The sequence below is a fragment of the Acipenser ruthenus genome, chromosome 7 (genome assembly GCF_902713425.1).
Source record: "Acipenser ruthenus chromosome 7, fAciRut3.2 maternal haplotype, whole genome shotgun sequence".
Classification (NCBI taxonomy): Eukaryota; Metazoa; Chordata; class Actinopteri; order Acipenseriformes; family Acipenseridae; genus Acipenser; species Acipenser ruthenus.
In genome coordinates, this window is record NC_081195.1 from 54303305 (window position 1) to 54326893 (window position 23589).

General features: G+C 35.6%; 1 protein-coding gene across 1 annotated transcript; it reads right to left on the minus strand.

The window, feature by feature from the left end:
• Positions 1–141: 141 nt before the first annotated feature.
• Positions 142–22299, minus strand: LOC117414958 (store-operated calcium entry regulator STIMATE-like). The gene is made up of 8 exons (XM_059027292.1): positions 21799–22299; positions 16112–16160; positions 15661–15756; positions 14551–14672; positions 9118–9230; positions 7470–7553; positions 6683–6808; positions 142–1649 (listed from the first exon to the last, which is right to left on the minus strand). The coding sequence occupies exons 1-8, from the start codon at positions 21983–21985 to the stop codon at positions 1533–1535; spliced, it is 894 nt and encodes a 297-aa protein (XP_058883275.1). The 5' UTR covers positions 21986–22299; the 3' UTR covers positions 142–1532.
• Between the last annotated feature and the right edge of the window lie 1290 nt (positions 22300–23589).

The following is a 23589-nucleotide window of genomic DNA, read 5'->3' on the forward strand; positions in this document are numbered from 1 at the left end:
TGAAAATGTAATAAATTGATGTTGAATGCCTGAAGCTAAAATACAGCGGTCACATTCATGACAACTGAATACGTTAGTTGTGAAAAAAAACAAAAAAAAAAACTAGACATTTGCTTCTTTGTTACAGAGCAATTTACCTACAATACACAATGCACCTCATACAAAGCCTTTTGGTTGCAACATGGTTTTAATCTATCAAATCTCTCAAGAAACTAAACAAAACACCTTTATATGATATAGTTGATAAAGCTGTTTTACAGATAAAATTCTAAGATAGGGATCAACAGGCTTATTACAGGTATCATTAAACAATTAACATAAAGACCTGAAAAGTTAAATAACTTCATGTATAGGTGGAACAAAGTTCAGGAGTGCTCTGGACCTAGAGGATCAGATTTGTGCACCCCTGCACTAGCAGGACTGCTGTCAGTCATACTGGTGTGGTCACAGAAACACGGGCAATCTAATCATGCACACACTCACATGGGATGCTCAATTACTAGAATGCAGTCAAAACAACAAACAAAAACAAGACGACAGGTTATTTCACAATGCTGATTATTATCAGTTTCAATGTAATCCATCATAAAGAACTGGCACTTGGGAATAACAACAAAAAAAAGACACTACATACATAATTTTTTTTTTTTTTTTTTTATCAGAATAAACCGTTCGAAATGTATTTTCCATAATGTTTCCAACAGCAATGTAAAAATATATGCATGTGTACACAAAAATGTAATTTGATTGTGGCTACTACAGATAACATTAACACTGTAATACTGTGCTCCAATCTATTCAGAATAGATTGTCTGTTCGTGGTTGTGTCTGTGATGAAAACTCAAATTATTGTGCTTTACAGTAAGGGAGGTAAATTTAAACTTTCTTGATTTACTCGATACTTTCAAAATATAAACTATATGTTTTCAGTTTATGAAAAGGTTAAAAATATATGAAATATTTTTTATTGCAACAAAATAGTCATTTAATAGAAAATGAACAAGAATGTACAAAATCATTTGATAAGTGTTCTATACAGTGCTTTGGCTTTCATTAGCTGAAACACACAGTATTCTTTTTGTTTGTTAACATTCAGGTAAAAATAAGACTCCCATTTCAACCTGTTATTACTAATTGGCAAACTTGGAGCTAACTTGGCAGAGCACACCAATGAAAATTGTACTGTCAACCTGCATAAATCCACCAGAGAGGTTCAAGTCACAGTAGAAGGTTCATGGTCTGCATCTGAAAAATAAGTCACGTGTCTAGACTGAATTCACAGTATATAATAACAAATTCACATAATGCTATGTAAAATACAGACTTAAGTTTTACATATAGTTGTTGCTCAGAACATGGAAGGCCTATGTTTAATACTGTATGTTCTTCAGTCACAGCAAAATGTGTACTTAAGCTTAACTACCAATCATACTAAGTATAATGTCAGGGAATCAAGAGGGACATTAGACATTGTTTGGAGTGTTGAAACAGCATTCAAAAGGCTGTTCTCTCCTTGCTGGAGGGGATTGCATCTACACCTGTTGACAGTAAGACGAGTCCATTATCTTTATCTTGCTGGGATCTTGTATGACGTCTCCTTCGTGTTCACTCTCTGATGGGTCAGTGTCATTTCCAGCAGCCAACAGCACCTACAACAACGAAGGAGATACAAATGACATTTGATAGTCCAATTCATTTGTAAACATATTTAAAGCGGTTTATGGTTATGTATTGCGGCACACAAGAATTCAGTACCTATAACATGATTGCTAAAAAAAAAAAAAAAAAAAAGAATAACTGTAGAATAACTTGTAAAACTAAAAATAATTGCCATTATACAATTAAAGTACCAAATTATATTTTGAATGCCAAAATGATAGCAGATTTGGTAAAGTAAGGCTCAAGTTGCCTGAGAAGTAAAAATTAAAATAAAAGGAAACTTGACTGCATTTAAATTTTCCATGTCACCATGCTAGACTGCATATTCTAAATCTCCATGATCATACGTCTAACATTAGAACAGTTATTTAGAAAAAAAAAAAAAAAAAAAACCTGAAATCTCCATTTCTATTTAAAAACAAATCCCTTAAAGATAAAATGCATCTTAAAAGGCAACATCAAAACTTCTCATTACAGCTTCCAAAGGATAAATGAGGAGGTTAGTTAGGAGTCTCTTTAGACTCGTTTAACCTTGAAGAAAAGAATCAGCTATTAGTGGTGAGAGACACCAAAACGAAAAAGACCTAAACCTTTCAGACAGCGATTGTGTCCGGTAAAAAAAAAAAAAAAAAAAAAAGGTCATTGGGTATTTGAAGTCAAACAATAAAAATAAAATGAATGTTTACATTTCAGAAACAATTACGAAGACCTAAATGGATGATCATGTTACCATATATCCAAGAGCCTGAACCAACACAAAAAAGAAAGTTTATGAAGTAAATTATTATTCAGGGACTCCCCCCCCCCCCCCCCCCCTCCCCCTCCCCCTCCCCCTCCCCTCCCCCTCCCCCCCTCCCCCTCCCCCTCCCCCTCCCCCCCCCCCTTCCCCTCCCCTCCCCCTCCCCCTCCCCTCCCCCTCCCCCTCCCCTCCCCCTCCCCCTCCCCCTCCCCCTCCCCCTCCCCCTCCCCCTTAGTATGGGCATGCAGTGTGGTCTACCATCGTAGTCAAAGTTTGGTTGTCACAGTGATCAAAAGTATACAGCACCATTTTAGGTCCTTTTTCACAAAGTAAATAAATGTATCTTGACTATCATATGGAAAATGAATAGGGTGTGAAAGCCTGTAAATTAAGTGTTATATAAAATTAAAAACAAGGAAATATTTGTATTTAGAACATGTTCAGGCCAAATAGTAGCTTTTTTGAGCCTACATTTTAACATTGAACAAAACTTCAGGCCTTATCTGAGCATGTCATTAATTTCAATAAATAATAAAACATACTTTACATCAAAACGAATGAAATCATCATCAGTGCCTCTGAATCAGTGGAATAAACCACATACTTTGTGTTACAGCACAGTGGCTGTAAAATCCATTATCCAACACTTTCCCATGTGTAAAAACTTCTGAAGTGAATTTACTGATTACTTCACTTGGAAATAAACTTAATCCCTACCAGTGTCATAAAAAAATAAATTTTAAAAGGTCACTTGTATTCCTCTCAATAAATGAAATGATTTATTAGTCCTTGGAAACTCTCCAGAACAGAGGAGGATAGGCATGCAGCAAGAGAATGAACCCACTATTTATCCCATTTACACTGTGTGTCATCATTATAGCGAATGCCTTCAAACTAATAATCCAAATAGAAAACATGATGTAATTAAACACCCAACCATGAAGATCACCATATTTGTATTAAAAAATAAAAATGTGATTTATATAAACACAAAATATATTTAAAAAGTATTAGAAAAGGAGATCTTCCACCACATGTGCAAGTGTAAAATACACCCCATATATTCAGATTCTAATAATCTCAATAAAATCGTGTTGCAATCGGAAAAAACTGACAGACAGTTCTTACACCCCCAAGTTACAAAACTCAATCAATCATGTGTGCTAAAGAATTTCCTTATCCAGTTTCAACACAACAGAATATAAATATATTTAAAACTTTGAGGTGTGACATGCACACACACACACACACACACACACACACACACACAGACGCTTCCTCTGTCCCAGGTCGACAGAATATACATCTCCAGCAGGGAGGGAGTAAAAAGTAAACAAAACAATTATGATGATTACGTGAATTCTCCACTTCGATTACATTTTATATACCGTATCGTTTCTCATCTCAAACTCATTTACAGTCAACACAATGTGAATAAGGGCTTAGAGCTTTGACTCGTCAATGTAAAATCTTTTTTTTTTTATTCATTTGATGATAGTAGACTTAAGAAAATACATATACACACATACGCAAAGATTACTTTAATTCCAGGACAATCCCAAACTTCCTTGTGTTATGGCAGAGATGTATGCTACTGTGCACATTGCAAATTAAGCCAAGAAATGCTGGGATCAGTCTGTTACAGCTCTTAGAACTACTAGTGTAAACCTACTGCAATAGAAAGACGCTAAATCAAATCACCAAGAGTTTCCATTACTACAACAGAGAGGAATTCCCCCACCTTCAAACAATGATATGGAATAAAATTATTTCACGCAGCCTGATTATTTAGGGTCATGTTCCAGAGGAAATATTCCCTATAAATGGTAGAGACAATGGATCTTTCTGACTCAGTCTTTCTTGGCCTCGGTAGCTAAACATCTGTCTCTATCGGGTCATGAATCCATCAGCTAGAAGGTTGCAGCCTGGAAGAGCCATTTCCTGTGCTGGACACAAACTCAACAGCATGCATTTCATGTAGCTCTGGATTAACATAACAGGTGTGAAAAGAATCATTAAATCCACTGGACTTGACAAGGGACTGGAAAAACAAGCTCCTTTACTCAGAGGACTGTAGTGAAAGAATTATTAGGAATTATGTTTGTACTACAATAATGATTTTTTTTTGTACTGTAAAAAAAAAAAAAAAAAACGGGTATAGAATATACCCATTGTAAATGAACTCACCCACTCGCGGGTTCGTTGCCCCTTTAAAAATTTGATCCAGCACAAAAGAAATGGATTTTTAAGCGCTGGTGCGCTATTTTTAATAAACACCAAAATAAACACCAAAATAAACAAACACCTAGCTCTTTACGAGCACTAACTAAACAAACAGGAACAACCTGACTACGCGTGGGACAGCTAAGCTGTTTCCCCACCAAACAGAAAATAAAACACACAGGTTTAATACACCACACTTTACCTCACGACTGCTGGGAAGCAGAGTACCTCTTTCTGCCTCCTTCTACTCAGCAGCCCTGAGCAAACTAGCTGCCTCTCTTAAATACCCTGCACCTGGTACTAATTTAACAATGGCTACCAGGTGCAGGGGATAATTAATAATAAAACAATTAACAAATCAAATAAATCAAGACAAATGTGCATTCCGCACATGTTTTTACTGCAGAGAGGTTTTAACCCCCTCCCTGCTGTCTCACACCATATATAAAGTTATTTTGCATTATCACCCTTAACTTAAAACACAACTCATGAGAAATGTGTTAACATTTAAAAAAGCAACATTGTACAGATATTAAATATTAGTTATCTTTGTAATATATTATTTTTTTTTTATTCACTTTGTGACGCATAGAGCAAATGTCGTACTGTATTGTGGTTTAGTGTCGTTAGACATGCCCCACAAGAAATTGTGTGCACACAGCCTGAGAAGATTTCATGGCCCACCGGGTGCCCCGGAAAAATTGGTCTGTTGTAGCAAGACATCTCATGAGATTTGAAGCTTTATAGCTAAGCAGTTATGTTAACAGTGTGATTACTTGCATACTTTATTAGGTTCAGCAGGTAAAGGTTGTGACTCATGAGACCATTAGTACCATGCCAGCACCACAAGCTTCTCATAACACAACAAACCCTACAGTGTAGCCCACTCCTTAAGGAACTCCACTATGCTCACTGTATTAGTCACCCTTCTCTGCTGTTGGTACATACAACTGCTACTAGACAATACGTTGCACATTTTTCAATACCGGATTTTTCTTTTTTTGAAAGCAAGGCCTAATCTACACGTCCCAAGACTGAACACAAAGACTGAAGCCATATACAGCAATGTCCAAATGTTTTACATCACCCTATAGAATTAACGAATTTGGCTTCATAAACCTGAATGAAACCTGCCGGATAATGTTACACTAACATATTGAATTACATACCGCTTTGCAGTTTTCCCATATACTTAACGAAAAACTGATAAATTGGCATTTCGAAATCTAACATGAAATACTGTACTACTATTATTGCTTCCAGCAGACTTTTGTGATATCATTTTGTAGTTTATTTGATTACATGATGTAAAATACATTTCTAAATAAATGTTCATATAGTTTATTTTTTATTATGTCTCAATCCTAAAATTCTCGGAGATGCAACATTTCTGACCATGGCTGTACTTCCCTTACCAATTTATGAAAAGACATAAATGGGAACACATGTGGTGTCCTTACAAATCTTAGGCCAAATCACTTGCAACTGTGATCTACCAAGGAAAGATATTATTGCAGAACATATATATTTTAAATGCACTTTGCCTTGCTGCCGTGACCATGACCTATAGATACTGATTTGAACTATAACGTATGTACAATACAGTGTTGCAGTCACAGTTCAAACAAATAGCATTCATTTGGTTCACACAAGTTAATGATTCAATAATGTTAAAGGTTATATAGTTAATTTGTGTTGACAGGATCAGGCATAGGTTATTTCAAAAGAATACACACTTGCATTCAACTTCATGGATTTTAGTTTTAGAAAATATAAATACCGTACTTAGCTTAAACTTCAATAAAAATGCAATACTTAGGAAGAGAACCAGTAAGATTGAGAAAGAAACCACAGCAACACAATATACACATTAGTTTCAGTTGATGGTTTGGAGTAACCCAAGACAAGCCCCGTTTCTCTCAAATGCCCAGTTAAATTTAGAGAATATTGTCTGTCTGCATCAGACTCAAAAGGATTGCTGTTATGGTAACCAGACAGAACAAACATTTCAGGGCTCGTTCTGAATAGACGAGTTTCCCGGGTAGCTGGTCAGACTCTCACCTGTGACTCTTCAGCGACTATCCTTGTTGAAACCTCTACAGATTTACTGCTTTCTGGACTCTCTGGGGTTGTCTTGTTTTTATATTTTCGCATCAATAAGCTGTCCACAACCCAAAACATAATTGCCTAGAACAAAATTGAAAAAATATATTAAACTGTCTGTGCTCTTATACACCCTGTACACAGTAAATTAATTAACTTGTTTTCACAAACTTCCGGAAGACAGATATAAGCTATTGTAGTAATGAAGATGTTAGGGAAATGAAAAACAATTCACATTTAGGTTTGACATTGAATTTTCCTTCCCATTTATACAGCTATACAATAGTAGTAGAAAAGACTATGAAGGGAGTATAAATTAATGGGCTATATTTTTACATTACTATTTTATCCCTTTGTTAAATACAGTGAAAGCCACTTGCCCATACCCTTGTGTTCATTGGTCAGTTGAAATGTACTGCATTTAACTGGCATCTTCTTTTGAACTTTTACCCTTCAAATTTCTTATCTTACCCTTTTTCATGTTGATATTTACTTCCTACTTTCAAATGGAAAAAAAGTTGTTTTAGTTATTTATTTTCCCCCAAAAGACAACTTTTTTTTTATAAACACACATATATATTGCACCTTTCTCTGCTGTACTTGTATTTCCATGAAACCTGTAATGAAGACACCTATATAAGAAAGGCAGCTGTTGATGGGAGCTCATTTGGGACAGATTATCCAATCCCTATTGTACAGCTACCAGGACTAACACTATCCTGAAGATATTACTACCTTTACTCACGTTGACTATGAAAGGCACAATCAGCATCACCAGCACCAGCTCCAGCTGTGGATTTGGGATGGAATCCAGCAGAACTTCTTGAAGCTGGAACACAGAAGAATTTTGTTGGTTATTGGCTTTGTCACAAACAGTTCTCCAGACACTGAGGGCACATAGCTAAAACCCCTTCTCTGTTTTACAGTACAAGCCTGTAATTCAAGCTTATGGTAATGTATTAGGGACATTCTAACTGCAATTACAGTTTAGGGTTTCTATTTAGTTTCCTTTTCATACAAAACATGTAGAGATGCAAATATCCTTAGGGTTTTATTGACCACATTTGGAACAGGTTGCTAAAAAAATATTAGCATTACATGTTCAAAAAAAATATATATAAGTCAAGAAAGTTACTGTATAGTTGAAGCTGCAAATCTGATAATTGTCTATCGTGCCATTTATGTAGGGCAAAGCCTTATGCTGGTATAACTTTCAAGGACATATCAACATCTGTTGCAAAAACACTTTATACTGAGGAATACCGTTCCATGCAATGGGCCAGCTGGGACATAACTTTCTTCAGTTATGGCCAACTAAGTTAACAGGTCACTACATGAAAAAAATCACTGCCAATTTTTCAGTATCATACTCATTGTTTGCAGTCAATATACTAAAAGTGTATATATATATATATAAAATGTCTTTGTCCAAAACATTCCACATGTGCAAAAATGGCCACAAAAGGATCAGCCCTATAAAGTGAAACAAGACACAAATCAGACAAAATGTCTTATTTAACTAGTTTCCTAAATTCTTAACATAATAATTTGTATTAATTTATTTCAACAATTTCCATCTCTCAATTTACGATCAATACATTTTTGTAAAGTACAACATCAAAAACGCAGGTCAGGCCAATGCTGAATACATGTTTGTAAATACTAAAAATATAAACAGAGAAAAATGTCCCTTCTATTTAGTAAAGTACTGTAGTAATCAATTAGCTAGCCTAGCAGCAACATTTCCAAAAAACTGCTGGGGTTGGTTTGTCATATTTGAAATGCTACAAGTAGTGAAGAGGCATTAATTTTCCTTATGATTTGATAAAACCTCTCAACATCAATATATAATAACTGTATGCATCTGTGTTAAATAGTTTAGTTAGTTTTGATATCCACCATATAATTCTGCAAGGGGTGATTTTCAAAGATTCTTACTGCAAAGGGTAACTTTTACTCCTCAGTGCTCGTCTCTTGAAAAAAGGATCGTCTCATTCCACATGTGAACATACATGTCTGTCAGCAATGGGGGGGATCACATTTAGGCCTCTTAAGCACAGACATGCTCTATATTTTGATGCATTCCCCAAGTATTTGACATGTTTATATCCAACACGCTATTCTACAGAAGATCCCCCCCCCCTCGATCTTGCTCTTTGGGACTGGATTTGTAGCAGTCAATTTTCTAACCAACAGTGTATGCTAAAAGGAGTACTCACATCAAGCATATGTCCAAAACATGTCATCCATAGCTTTATGTCAATACTTTGAAAAATATTTATTTGTTTAGCATTATTTTACAGTTAACCAACTGTACCTGCTCACATTAAAAAAAAAAAAAAAAACACATTTTAAAAGTAGTAAACATCAAAAGGCTAAACGCCCTTACTTACTTTGGTCCAACCAGGAATAAGAAGAACAAGACTTATCACAGTTTTCTCAAAGACCATGATAAGCATGTACAGAGCACACTGTCCAATCCATGCGGCAGCCTGAGGAGGGTCACCTGTTGAATTAATACAGATGCTCAGATGTGAGGGATGCATATTCATATATAATATATTGGGTTTCTCTGCAATATGTTGTGGAATACAGCAGGCAAAGTGTGTGCTCCAATTAGCTGAAAGATCTTCACCAGTCTATAATATTGGTTACTGTGTTAACCAGTATTATAGACTGATGAAGATATAAAGGGTAGAAGTGTTGCTTCTTGTTCTGACCATTTAAACATTTCTTACTGACAGTCAGCATTTCCTCCCAATTGTGAAAATTCACAAACTTTACTTCAGAAAATAGACATCAGTAATCTCATCTCAGAATACTGATGGGTCTCCAGATATTTATACTGGTTTTATTATTATTTTTTATTAGAAATAATTCTACCATCAGGCATTGTGAAAGGAGATTATGTTGTCATTTTAAATCAAGGTACTTGGTGATAATGGTGATGGGCAGCGGTGTGGAGTAGTGGTTAGGGCTCTGGACTCTTGACCGGAGGGTCATGGGTTCAATCCCAGGTGGGGGGCACTGCTGCTGTACCCTTGAGCAAGGTACTTTACCTAGATTGCTCCAGTAAAAACCCAGCTGTATAAATGGGTAATTGTATGTAAAAAAAATAAAATAATGTGATATCTGTATAATGTGAAATAATGTATAATGTGATATCTTGTAACAATTTTAAGTCGCCCTGGATAAGGGCGTCTGCTAAGAAATAAATAATAATAATAATAATAATAATAATAATACTTGATTTGAAGAGTTGATAGTGTTCTGTTCTTCTGGTGGTCCCAAACAAACAACCATGCAATGCTGCTTAGTTACACAATCTCATCCCTGACACATTCACAGCTAAACAGTTACTTAGACTTGTATAAATCAGATCACTGTGTTTATAACAGGATTACTGCATTTTGGGTGTGGAAACCATGTTGTGCTAGTGATGTCACTGGTATTTAGGGAAAAATCCTGGGATGAAGGCTTTCTTTTTGTTTCCATCATTTTGAAATCAAAGGTTTGGCCTCGAGGCTCCACATTTAGGACCCACTTCGCCTTACAGTCTCTTTGCTCTGTATTCCACAATAATTGCAAGAACATAATGAAAGGACTACAAATTCCTAGCCATTTGTGTGTTTTTACACCCCTTGTGTGAATTTCTTGCTTTTTAAATTTACCTGCCCTACTGATCCATCACAGAGACAACTGGCATGCAATTTTAAATGGAAGCTAGTGTAAAACCATGCTACCATTACTGCTACTTCCAGATATTTTAGCGGTGGAGGCAATCTTGTACTAAAGTAGACATTCAGTTTAAGCTTGTACAGACCTGCTTAAATCTTATTGTCATGTCATGTTCACAACGAAGGCTATGTCCAATTAAAGCAATATAATATGATGACAGCATTCCTCTGACTATTGTACAAACTAAAGGAGAAATAGTTTTAGAACACCTTGAGTCTGAAAATATTAATTACACTATGTAACACAATTTTTGTTCCTGGGTAGTAAATGTTATTTCCTAATTGCTTATGCCTCAAAAGTATAGAAAATGGCTACTATTCCCCACAAACTTTGCTTTTGTGACCAGGAGTGATATTTTGAAATTTACCTATTTCCAATGAGAAAACGGGCAAATTTGTGTCTTTTCGCTCCCATAAAGTCAGAAAAAAACAACATATGAATCCAAATTAACATGTATTTATACTAAAGTAATACAAAAATGACTACACAAGATTTAGAAGAGAGTAGTTTTTTGAGATTTACAATTATACTGTAAATCACTTTCACGAATCAGCCCCCAAATGTAGTCTCCCATTATGTTCTCATTATACTGTCCTTGATTGACAGCTCATCCAGGAGCCTCAAAGCCATGCTGCTCCATAATGGTAACAAGTACCCGTCTCTTCCCCTGGCTCACTCGGTGCACCTCAAAGAGGATTACAACAGCGTCAAGACCTTGCTGGACGCCTTGAAGTATGATGAGTACGATTGGGACCCCCGGAAGGTGCTGATGCCACTGCTGCACATCAAATTGGGCCTTATGAAACAATTTGTCAGAGCTCTAGATAAGGAGTCGGCAGCCTTCAAGTACCTTCAAGACTTCTTCCCTAAGCTGTCTGAGGCAAAGGTCAAAGCCGGTGTCTTCGTCGGACCACAGATAAAGAAGATCCTGGAGTGCAATGAATTCCCCAAGAAGCTCACTAGTAAGGAGAAAGCGGCTTGGAACAGCTTTGTCGCAGTGGTTCGGGGCTTCCTGGGCAATCACAAGGCCGAAAACTATGTGGAGCTGGTTGAGACTCTGGTGAAGAACTACGGCACAATGGGCTGTAGGATGTCCCTCAAAGTCCATATCCTTGATGCTCATCTTGATAAATTCAAGGAGAACATGGGAGCGTACTTGGAGGAGCAAGGCGAGCGCTTCCACCAGGATATACTGGACTTTGAACGCCGCTACCAAGGACAGTATAACGAGAACATGATGGGAGACTACATTTGGGGGCTGATTCGTGAAAGTGATTTACAGTATAATCGTAAATCCCGAAAAACTACTCACTTCTAAATCTTTTGTAGTCATTTTTGTATTACTTTAGTATAAATACATGTTAATTTGGATTCATATGTTGTTTTTTTCTGACTTTATGTGAACGAAAAGACACAAATTCGCCCATTTTCTCATTGGAAATAGGTAAATTTTAAAATATCACTGTCCTGGTCACAAAAGCAAAGTTTGTGGGGAATAATAGCCATTTTCTATACTTTTGAGGCATAAGCAATTAGGAAATAACACTTAATACCCAGGAACCAAAAAAAAATAAAAAATTGTTACACGGTGTTATTTGACATCTAGAACAAATCCCCATCTTTGGGGTCCATAATTCGTATAATAAGTGTCTGGAAATAGCTGGTTTAAGATGCCTTAAAAACAGTAATTTCGATGGGGTTTAAAAACTTAAATAGGGGTTAATTCTTGATTTAAATAAAATATATTCCACATGGATCCAGTGAGCTATATAATAGAATAGAATATAATAGAGTAAAACACTAACTGTTTCTCACACTGAAACTACTGTTGTACTATGGACCTGTAATGCCACATGTTGATAGCAGGGTGCCTAGCAACCAAAGTTATTACATTCAGAGCTGTGTTCTGTAATGGAAAGTCAATGACATGCAAGTCAAAAAACATTAACGTCAAAAGATGAAATAGCAAATGAAAATGAACAGGCATTGTTTCACATTGATCTTTGACCTGACCAATAACCTCTGTTGCTATGTGACAGTTAAACAAAACAAGTGCACAAGCTATACGAATACCTAAATGGTAATACAGTTTTGTAATGTTAATTCATTACTATATTTTCTGTGTTGGACACAGTTTACTGCCATTATTGAAATTATGTATTTCACTATTTGTTACATTGTAGAAACTGTAGTTTCATTTATAAAAAAAATTAAAAAAACCTCAGGTTAAAAAAAAAAAGCTTTTGTCATTCGATATTACATAAACAAAAGGTACAACGCACAACATAGTGATTTGTACACATCAGCCACTTGCAATTTGGCTTGCTACCGTGTACTTATGTGCATATTCCAGATGTGCTGAACATTCTTGTCTACTATAATACTCACTGAGCAAAGTGATTCTTTATGCTAATGGAAAGTTCTGACACTAAGGAACATCTACTGGTGTTAAATGAGAGTAAGGCTAGAAAAGAAGCACACTGGCTGACTAAGTGAAATAGACCAAAGTTAAACCAACAGCATTTTGATACTGTACGTAGACATTGAGTGAGTATTTCCATTACATTGTAATGGTGTAATCACACAAACCTTAACCATTTTTTGGACAGTTTGCATGTCTAATTAGCAACAAATATACAAACCTTTAACTTTTACCCTACACCACATAAACTACACTGAATGCAGCACCAGTTACCATCTAAAACACCTGGTTATGCTACAATTTGCATGTTTTAGCATTGTATTGAAGCATACATAAGGGCTTGCCTGCAAAGCAGAGGACTGTTTCCTACTTATTCAGCACAGTACATTGGATTAAGAAACACCATTTATCACTACATGATCAAATACTCTACTTTTACCATTACAAAGTTAATATTCATACATAAAGATCAATGGTTTTCATTAAACTGTTAGCCAGCTTATTTCCTTTAAATATAAAACTGTGATTAAGTATGCCTCTTTACCCAGGATATCTTAAGTGAACGATAATCCCATTCCTCATTGATCATTTAACCCATTTTTTTTTAGCAGGCGTCCCAGTGGTAAAAATCGTACTACGTCAGGATCCTGAATTAAGACGCATACAAACCAGAATCTCTCGTCTCAGTATCCAGAGCACAAGCCAAATAGCCCTTTATAATGCTATATGAGAACTGAATTAAGAGACTTAAAATGAATCTTGCTTAACCATGCCCAAATTATTCACCTTTATATGTCATTTCTCAGATGAATTAAGCTGTTAAGATATTTGCAATAACCTTTGCCAGTGGACTACTTCTTAGACACAAAAGAATAATATTGATTTAATGTGGTTTGAGTTCCGTGGGAAAGGTCTGCAATGGAAAATCTCAGTGCCATGATGTATGTGCCAAAATATCCCACTTAGTCTTGTTATGTAGAAAAGCCAGTACAACACAAAATTGGTAAACGTGGAAGCTGTGTTTCAGTCTTTATCAGATATCTTTTGTCAGATATCTGTGCTTAGATTAGAGCACTGCTGCTGTATAATCTTATTCTTGGCAAGAAAAAAACAAACAAACCCAGAATACTGCTGATTCTCAATCCATCTGCCCTTGCATTATTATACCAAGCTGTTTGACTCTGTTATCTCTTGCATATATATATATATATATGCTTACATGCTTGTGGTCGTGTCCCATAATCCTGGAGTAATGTTACATACCACTTTGCAGTTTTCCAACATACTTAATGAAAACCTGACAAATGGAAAAATATGACATCTTGAAATCTAACATGAAATACTGTACTACTATTATGGCTTCCAGTAGACACTTGCGATATTGTTTTGAAGATTCTTTGATTACATGATGTTACATAAAAATGTCTAAATTGTGTTCATATAGTTTTTTTTTTGTTTGTTTGTTTTTTTAAAATTACAATGTCTCAATTCTCAAATTTTAGCTGTATATACTGTAATGTCCAATTAACATTTAGCACACAGTGCCCTCTGGTGGTCCATGTAAAACACTGAACATGTGACACAGCTACCGATTACAGACTGTTTATTGATACACTTCACACTATGTTTATTACTTTATCTAAAGCAAAAGGTATTTTCCTCTTACCATATTCCCCAAAGGTTAGCAGTGTGAACTGCTTATACTCCACGACACAGGAGATAGCTTTCACTCCAGCCCAGATCAGCAGCATTCCCAGAGTAGCATCCAGCAGGAAGTTCATCAAGTATCTGGAAATAAAGCAGTCAAAACACATAACAGATAAACGTATAAACAGTAATATTACGTAGAATATATATTTCTTGATAGCTGGTGGGTAAACTTTAACTTTAGAAACTGTCCCCATCTTTAATTAAATTAAGTACATTTGTCAACTGTAAATAGCACTGGGATGAACTTTATTCTTATTAAATTTAAACAAATGTTCAAATATTCTTAAATGTTGCATTGGCAGGAAAAACATATCATTTGTATCGTGTTGCAGTCAAAAATCTTTTAGGAGTAAAGTAAATCCAGTACCCCTTCAAACGTCCATTTAAAGAAAGGACAAACGCTACTCTACAGTTGAATGTGTGTTCTTTATTGCAGACCTCACTCATGCATTGGTTATCTTTGCATGAGATCTTTTTCAAACAGTCATCTTTGCCAGAAAATACATTTCAAGCAGTCAAATATCTGAAATAAAAACAGACTTTGTGTCTGTAAATCAAAAACTGGACTTAACAGAATCATAAAAAAATAAATCACCAAGACCTACATCGACTGTACAGCTACAGCCAAAAGATTTGCATTAACCCATAGAATTAACTAATTGTGCTTCATAGAGTCGAATGAAACCTGCTGAATGTTACGTTAACATACTGAATTACATACTGCTTTGCAGTTTCCCATAGTACTTAACGAAACACTGACAAATTGAAAAAAAAATGTGGCATTTTAAAATCTAACATGAAATATTGTACTACTATGGCTTCTGGTAGACTTTTTACAATATAATTTTGCAGTTTTCATTTTTTTTTTTTTACTGTCTCAATCCTAAAATTCTAGGCGACGCAAAACTTTTGGCCATAGCTGTACAATATAAAAGTAAAAATATAATCACAGTCTGCTGGAGAGGCACCTCCATAAATCCCAGTATTCTGATAGTCTCCATAACTTGTATTTTTTCCACATCTGCACTATTACCAGTGAGACGTCACCCTCTGTGAATACACTTACAGAGAACATGGGTCCTCCTCTGCAAGGTTTGACAGGAACACGTTTGCAAAGTGGATAAAAAGGGCACCAATAGCCTGCTTAGAAGTGTCGTAAAACCTGAGAAGAAACAAATATTTAATTTTAAAAACACTGATGTTAAAAGTGGATTATTTTTCACATTCAAGAAACATTTTGGGGGGGGGGGGGGGAAATCACAAGTAGAGCTACCCATGTGAATTATTCCTTGGTCTGCTATTGCCTGTGCCATTTATAGTATCATAGTTGAAACAGCAGCAGCAGATTTGATTCAAATCACAGGTTCTGTAGTTCATACAGGTAGCGTTCATTAACTTCAGTTAACCATTCGTTATACAAATCTTTATCATGTCTTCCTTTGCCTGTCTGTTAAACTGTGGCGATAGTTAAAAGTAATCTGTCAAAGTTTGTTAATTGTGACAAATACTGTACTTACCAAATTCTCCATGGCCGTCTCTCCCCTTTGGGTTCTCTGAACCTTTTTACTGAAATAAAATTGAATTGCAATGATATCAATATCTTCTGATTTTATGTAGAGGATGCGACACTGCATTTTTTTTTTTTTTTTTACATAAACTAAAATATAAATTATATATCTTTTTAATCGCATTCAATTTCATATTAGCCTGGATTAAATGTAATCAAATACTGTATGGGTAAAACAATTCAATAAAACTAGACAGTAACTTTACAAGTAAAGTTGTGGGGCTTGCTTTAGCTCTTTAAATGTATTTTTGTGGTAGTGGAAGAAGTTTAAAAAGTTTTACTTTATAAAGCAAAGCAGTTACATACAGTCAAAGTTAAATTTAGTAAAATAATGGGTCTGATTACTTTGATAGGCTACTATATCAACCTTATTAATTTGGATTGTGGGGCAGTTAGATCACACATTTCATCAGACATAACTACACTGTTAAAGAATCCCCCTGCTGAGGGCACTATAGGAGGGTCTCCCTCACACTTAAAATCACAACATATTTGGATGACAGCAGGATGTTCATGAAGTCCTCTCTGGGCTGGAGGGGGATCAGTGGGAAGAAAGACCCACTGGCCGGAGAAGGGGGAACCCCTTCCCTCGGAGCACCTCTGCCCCCAGGGGGACACACAAGTCAACAGAGCATAGCATAAACCTGAGTTAAATGCATTTGAAATAATCATTTTTTTAAAACTGATTTCAGATTGGAATAGCAGAGAAGTAGAGAAAGATTTACTCTTTTTTAACTTTTTGCCTTACTTGTTGGGAAAGTGGTCAAAGTAGCTGATTTGTGTCAAAAGTTACATCGTTTACAGTAAATAGAATTTTGGAAGTCTGGGAGTTTTTAAACAATGGGGAGCTTTAGAATGTTGAATAAAGTCCCATTAAAGTGAATGAAGATGGACAAAAAAAGGACAAAAAGCTTAATAGTTTAAAAAGTATAAAAGATATAAAAAATAAGTTGTATACAAGCACACAAAACAGTTGCACAAAGTTGGAAAACAGCAGGTTTTTGCTCAATTCGTAAATGTGTTTGTGCCTCGCAAAGCCGCCTGCGCATTCATTACCAATACAGCAGAAATGCACAAGAGCTACGCATGAATGTGCAGAATTGAAATACTATACGACAATGGAATGGAACGGAAACATTCTGCGCATTGCAAGCCTGTCACACTTATTGCAAAACTTAGTCATTTTCATTCAAATTTGGCCTTCGGAGCAATTCAAATATGTTTGTACTTAAGCATATGACATTTGCGCACATGCACACATTTGAATCTAATGTTTATCATTACCACAGGCATTAGCTAATATGGCTAATAAGCTACATATTTAAAGGGCCATCGCGGATTCTACGTAATTCAAACAGATATATCTATGCTGTGCTGTTTGCTGGAAGTGAGTTTATGATTTCTCTACTTCTGTCTCCATAACTTTGACAGGTGTCACACAAATATGAGTACACATTACCTATTCTAATTACTTTCTTGTTCTCTGTTACAGTACCATCGTTTTTTTCCTCCTCTCTCAGTATTAGCTGTGATCCTGCTTATCAAACCGCTATTGCTCCCTGTCTGGAGTGTTTTTTTGCAAGAACTGTAAGTCACCCTGGATACGGGCATCTGTTATAAGAAAATACATACACATTAATAACAAAAAAACAACAATTAATAATATTAATAATCCAGCTGGAATCACCTTTTTTATGGCATATTATTATTATATATATATATATATATATATATATATATATATATATATATATATAATTGCTTGACAAACCTGGGGGGCAATTAATTCAACTTAAATAAAATGGGCTGAACATGCAGTAGAATAAGAAAGGAGCACCTTTCGTAATTTTACATTCAAAACGCAGACAATTTACCAATCTAGTAATCAGTAGCCTAGCCTACTACTGTATAAGCAGTGTCTTTGATATTCAAATCTATGTGAATGCAAGTTAAGGAGGTGCAAACTGTTGCTTGATCGATCTAGGGTTGATATACTGCTGTGTGTGTCTATTAAAGTAAAGCTTTCCTGTATTATACAGGTAGTTGCTAGTATCTGCCGGCTCGTCCTATGTTACATACCGACGGTATGTACTAGTCTAAGATACCGGGCTGTACTCTTGATTCTGTTTTGGGTGTTATTCTTTCAGCACCAAGAAAGCGTGCTTGAGAAAGTGACTAGTTTTCTTTCGGTCTGAAAGAACAATCATGATTGCAGCTTCCCTGTTTATTTTTTAAACATGTATCAACACTAGTGTTGCTGCTATCACAATTGTTCTTTTGAATATAATCATTATATAGATGTGGACGGAACCTTGTATGATCGCTGGGTGTTTTCCATTGTTGTAGTACCTCGGAGAGCGCCTGCATTTCACTTCATGGATGAGTGAGTGCTGGAGTGATGTGCGCGGAGTTAAGGCTTGCTTTTTAAAAGCGTTATTTTGTGCCTTGCAAAACTGGTTTTGTGCTAGCTGCATAGTTTTGAACATGGCAGGATCTCACAAATTGTCGGCCACTCCCGTCAAATTGCGCTATGCATACATTATATTGTATAACTATTTACTCAGCAGCCAGTCACAGCAGATTTTTTATACTTGAACATAATGATATAGCCCCATTCAATTATACATTAAATGGACTGTGCTGTTTGTTTACCTGTTCTAATGCTTCATTAATATAGCTTTTACCAGAGCTCATTTATTTATTTTTCTACCTCAATGTGAGCTCCAATTATGCACCAATGTAAGTAGAGGACGCTGAAGAGCAATATGGAGATCACATGTGTCTTATCATAGTTTACGCCCTGTAATGGATTGTAGCTAATAATGTAGCACTAATTACAGAAACATGCATCTATAAATCAGTTTTTCAACAAATCCCAGGGCCATTAAAGCAATCTCACTCAAACGTAGACCTGTATTTGTGCATATTGATTTCATCAGTCTTGCTTTGAAACCTTCAGATGCAAACTAGTTCAATATTTATCTTCTCTCTAATCAGTAACTTTGCAGAGGTCGCCATCTCAAGGATTACCGTAAAACTTCAAATAATTGCCAGGTCTCAAATTATCGCCGGACATGCTGGCAAATATTGTAAATAAACGCCGGGTCTCTGTCATTGCCATTGAAGCTGAGCAAGATGAGGAGGAGCTTCAGAGTAATAAACTGCTAATAAGTGACAGCGATGAAAGTGACTCTCAGGATTAATAAATAATAATAGAAAATGTAATGTAAAGGTAGGCCTGCATGTAATGCATATTTGTTTAATGTAGTTATTACGTTATTAAAAGTTGAGAATTTTAAGCGTGCTGAAAGTAGGTCAGATACACACCTCTTGGTGTATTTTAACGTATTTTGTTTTAACGTAAGTTTGAGATTAAACAATAAATTATTTTTGATAATGGTACTTATTGCTTTTATTCATTTTCAAAACATTTTTACAAGTTTGTATTATTATTATTATTATTATGCTATAAGCATAGCCTACACACCTGTGTTCTGATATCTAAAGGGCTTTTTCTTTTAGTGGATTTAACTGTTATTATTTTTATTATTATTATTTTTATTATTATTATTATTATTATTATTATTATTATTATTATTATTATTATTATTATTATTATTATTATTAACAATGGTAGATCTAATTCAATTTTTAAATACAAATTTGTACTTCCGTTTGTTCATTTTCCAATGTTTTGCATACCGTATCCTTGTTAGACAGTGCATATAAATATTGCATGTAATAATACTTTTGCTTTATACTTGAGGGTGTACAATACAATGTAATTTTGTTATAAAACTAAACTGTTACTTAGTTCCCACTGACAAACAACTTTTTAACAAAGTTGCTGAAATGTTTAAATTGAGTTATGATGTTGCTACAAGGTTGTGTGTTAGCGGCTTCTCAATGATCGCATGAAGCATGTGAAGCTAGTGATCTAATATAAAACGCCGGTCTCAAATAATCACTGGTCTCCAATATGCGCTGGGTCTGCTGGCAAATACTGTGAAAATAAACACTGGAAGCATTTAATTGAAGTTTTACGATACCTACGATTGTCTAGATTATAGACCCATAAATATACCGATATACAAAAATACTAATAAGTTTTAAATATGAATAAAATAGCACTTATTTATGTCTGATCAACATTAACCTTTTTTTGCCTGCAATCCTGAGATCTATACTGTGTGTACTTCATAAATACAGAAATGATTATATCTTCTGGTGATAACAAGACCTACCCTATGAAACCATACTAATACAATTACAATGATGTGCATTATTTCACTGCTAATGGGAAACGACATGCTGTGTATCAACAGTGGCAGAGTCCAGTAATAATTCCCCACAATATAGGGACTAATGAGGAGCAGCAAGTTAATGGAGTGTTGTCATGTTGTATCCAGTCTGTCACGCCTCATTACACTTAAAAAAAGAGCTATTTGAGCCTGTGTAAATCCCACTTATGGACTCAATAAAACTGTTGAATAATGAAAGACAAAAGGCCCACCATCATACAGAAATAATTGCAATTTTCATTTCACTTTGACATTCAAGAAATCAAAACGGAACTAGTATTCTTTAAAAATAAATAAAATTGACAGGACAAGCATATACTGAGATTGGGATGCAAACACAGTACCTATAGTGGAGCTTGCCAGCAAAGGTTTCTTAAGCACTGCACAAAAAAAGCCATGCTTGTTACAGAGCAGAAGTATTGCCTTATGTTCACATGAGTCTTTCATAAATTAAAATTAAAGGCATCCTATAATATAACATTTTTTTTATTTACTGTTAACATAATGAAGATATTGAAACATTTTCTTTCTAAACCATGTGATGACTGAGCATTTGAAAAAGGTCACATTACTGAAAACAAGATAGTCAGCTGGTCACACTGTGAGGCTACACACCAATTACCACATTACACAGTACAACAGATTTCTGTCTTTCCATTGTATCCAGTTATAGTATACGTAATTGCTGTAATCACAGTCACTGTATACATTCCACAAAGGCATTAGAGGTCTTTCTTAAGTCTTTTTTGTACCAATTAACCATTTTTACAGGTCCTAAAAGTATTTACTGTTTTGTAATAACTCAGATTGGAATGGCACCCTCGGAGCATGATTGGTCTCCCCTGAATGTTTATTTATTTATTTATTTATTTTTTAAAACAGCCCTTCCCTCTGGAAAAAGCTGCGTTTCTAGCCTACCTAGTAGTATTAACGCTGCCAATTATTGGAAAGGGGTCTTGGCGTTATGCCTATGCTCTAAGTTATTTTCTAGAATATACAATGATACGTGTATCATTGTATATCTCAACTTACTAGTTTAATTTGAATTTTTTAACAATTGTTAATACTACTGGGTCATCACAAATTCCAGGTTTTCAAATCATAAACTACTTCATAACAACGCAGTCCTGTGCATACCACGCGGTCCTGCATTGTTTATAGCAGCACTAGATGTAAACAATGAAGTGCCACAAACAATACAAGTTAATTGACAATATCCACTCTTAACAAAAACACAGGAATAAACCAATATTATAAAACACATAAAATTCACTCAAATGAAACGATAACCGTTAATATAGTGAAACGTGTTCGTCTTTGTTTCTTTCATACTTACACATCAAAGTACTGAAGGCAACAATTGCTAGTAGACCCTGGATAAGAACCCCGAATCTGTCCATGAGGGCCCCGTTATTGCATCCATGAGCCTTGGCGTTGGTCGCATTGTTTGTGGATACGAAAAATAAGCTACTATCAAACATTCTTCTGACTAGAAAGAGATCTTTAAAATTATAAACAGCCATCGTACATCAAACTATCTCTATCTCACAGACCTGTGCAAGTAACAAAGGAAGCACCGCAACAGTTGCGTAGCTTCTGAAGAAAGTTCCTAACTGCAGAGCCCCCGTGAAAAGACTGCACAAACTACTTATTTCCTGTCTTGCAGTGGTCACATTACATTAGGAATCCAGTTTACCTCGATAAATCCGACAAAAAATGTCCTAAGACATTGACAAAAGCACCTGGGTAGAATCCACTGTCTTTGTTTTAATTTGCAACACTCTGAAAAAACAATTTCTGACGTCATCTCCTGTTACCAAAATCACACAGAACAGATGAGATGCTCAGCTTGCTTTCTTTAATTCTTTGTACGATGTCTTATTGGCATATTGTGCAATAATAATGGATATAGTTAACAAACAACATAAATGTACTGTATCGCTTAAAAAAAACTTTTGTTTGAATGTTTAAAATATTACAAGACATCCAAGTTTCATTATAATGTGTGTGTTATGTAGATTCTGCCTGGCATTTCTACCGCAGCTGCAAACCAGCAGTCAGTGGCTTCTCGGAGCAGAGTCAGGGTATAGGGACCGGCAGACGTGTACAGGAGCATTAGGATGCTCAGCCTGGTACTCCGGCTACAGAACTGCCAGTGCATGAACCTGCTCAGGAACCTCGTATGTATTTTTACATATCCCCCTGTTCTCATTCTTATATTCATATAGGCCTAAGGATCATATGTTTTTTGTTTTTTTATTGTATTGTAGTGTAACCCCCCGTGTTCCCACATTTTCCACACACATTTAATTACTTTAATTAAATAAAACGTTTAGATGTTACGCATATCTATTTTTAAGTAGTAAAACTTAGTAGTTAGTATTATTATTATTTATTTATTTCTTAGCAGACGCCCTTATCCAGGTCGACTTACAATTGTTACAAGATATCACATTATACATTATTTCACATTATACAGATATCACATTATTTTACATACAATTACCCATTTATACAGTTGGGTTTTTACTGGAGCAATCTAGGTAAAGTACCTTGCTCAAGGGTACAACAGCAGTGTCCTCCACTGGGGATTAAACCCACAACCCTCCGGTCAAGAGTCCAGAGCCCTAACCACTACACCACACTGCTGCCTTCATAATAATATGAACTTACACTTGTCAAGTGACCCCGGAGATTGGATGTGCCTCCATGATACATCAACTGTAGATGTTTTATTTTATATACTTGCGTGTGTTGGAAAGGTAATGAGACACAAACAAGTAATGCGTTATCAGAAAGTGCGCGACAACAAGTTGATTCTTTTGTCTTGTTAATTTTTTTTATATCTTCATGGCACTGCATGAAGCTGTCCTCACGATATTCAGTCATACTTTTCCTAATTACTAGGCAGACACGAACATTTAAATATTCCCTCCCCTAAATGACTATGAATTGAGTAATCTGCATTGGTACGGGCAGCGCTTTTTCCTAAATCTGAACAGCATAGCAACACATTTCCTGAAAAGTACGGCAAAAACACAGTGAGGAAAACTGTCATGACTTCTCCATGTAAACACCGTCATATACTCCTCGAGTCATTTCACCTCAGCAGTGTCTTCTGAGTTAA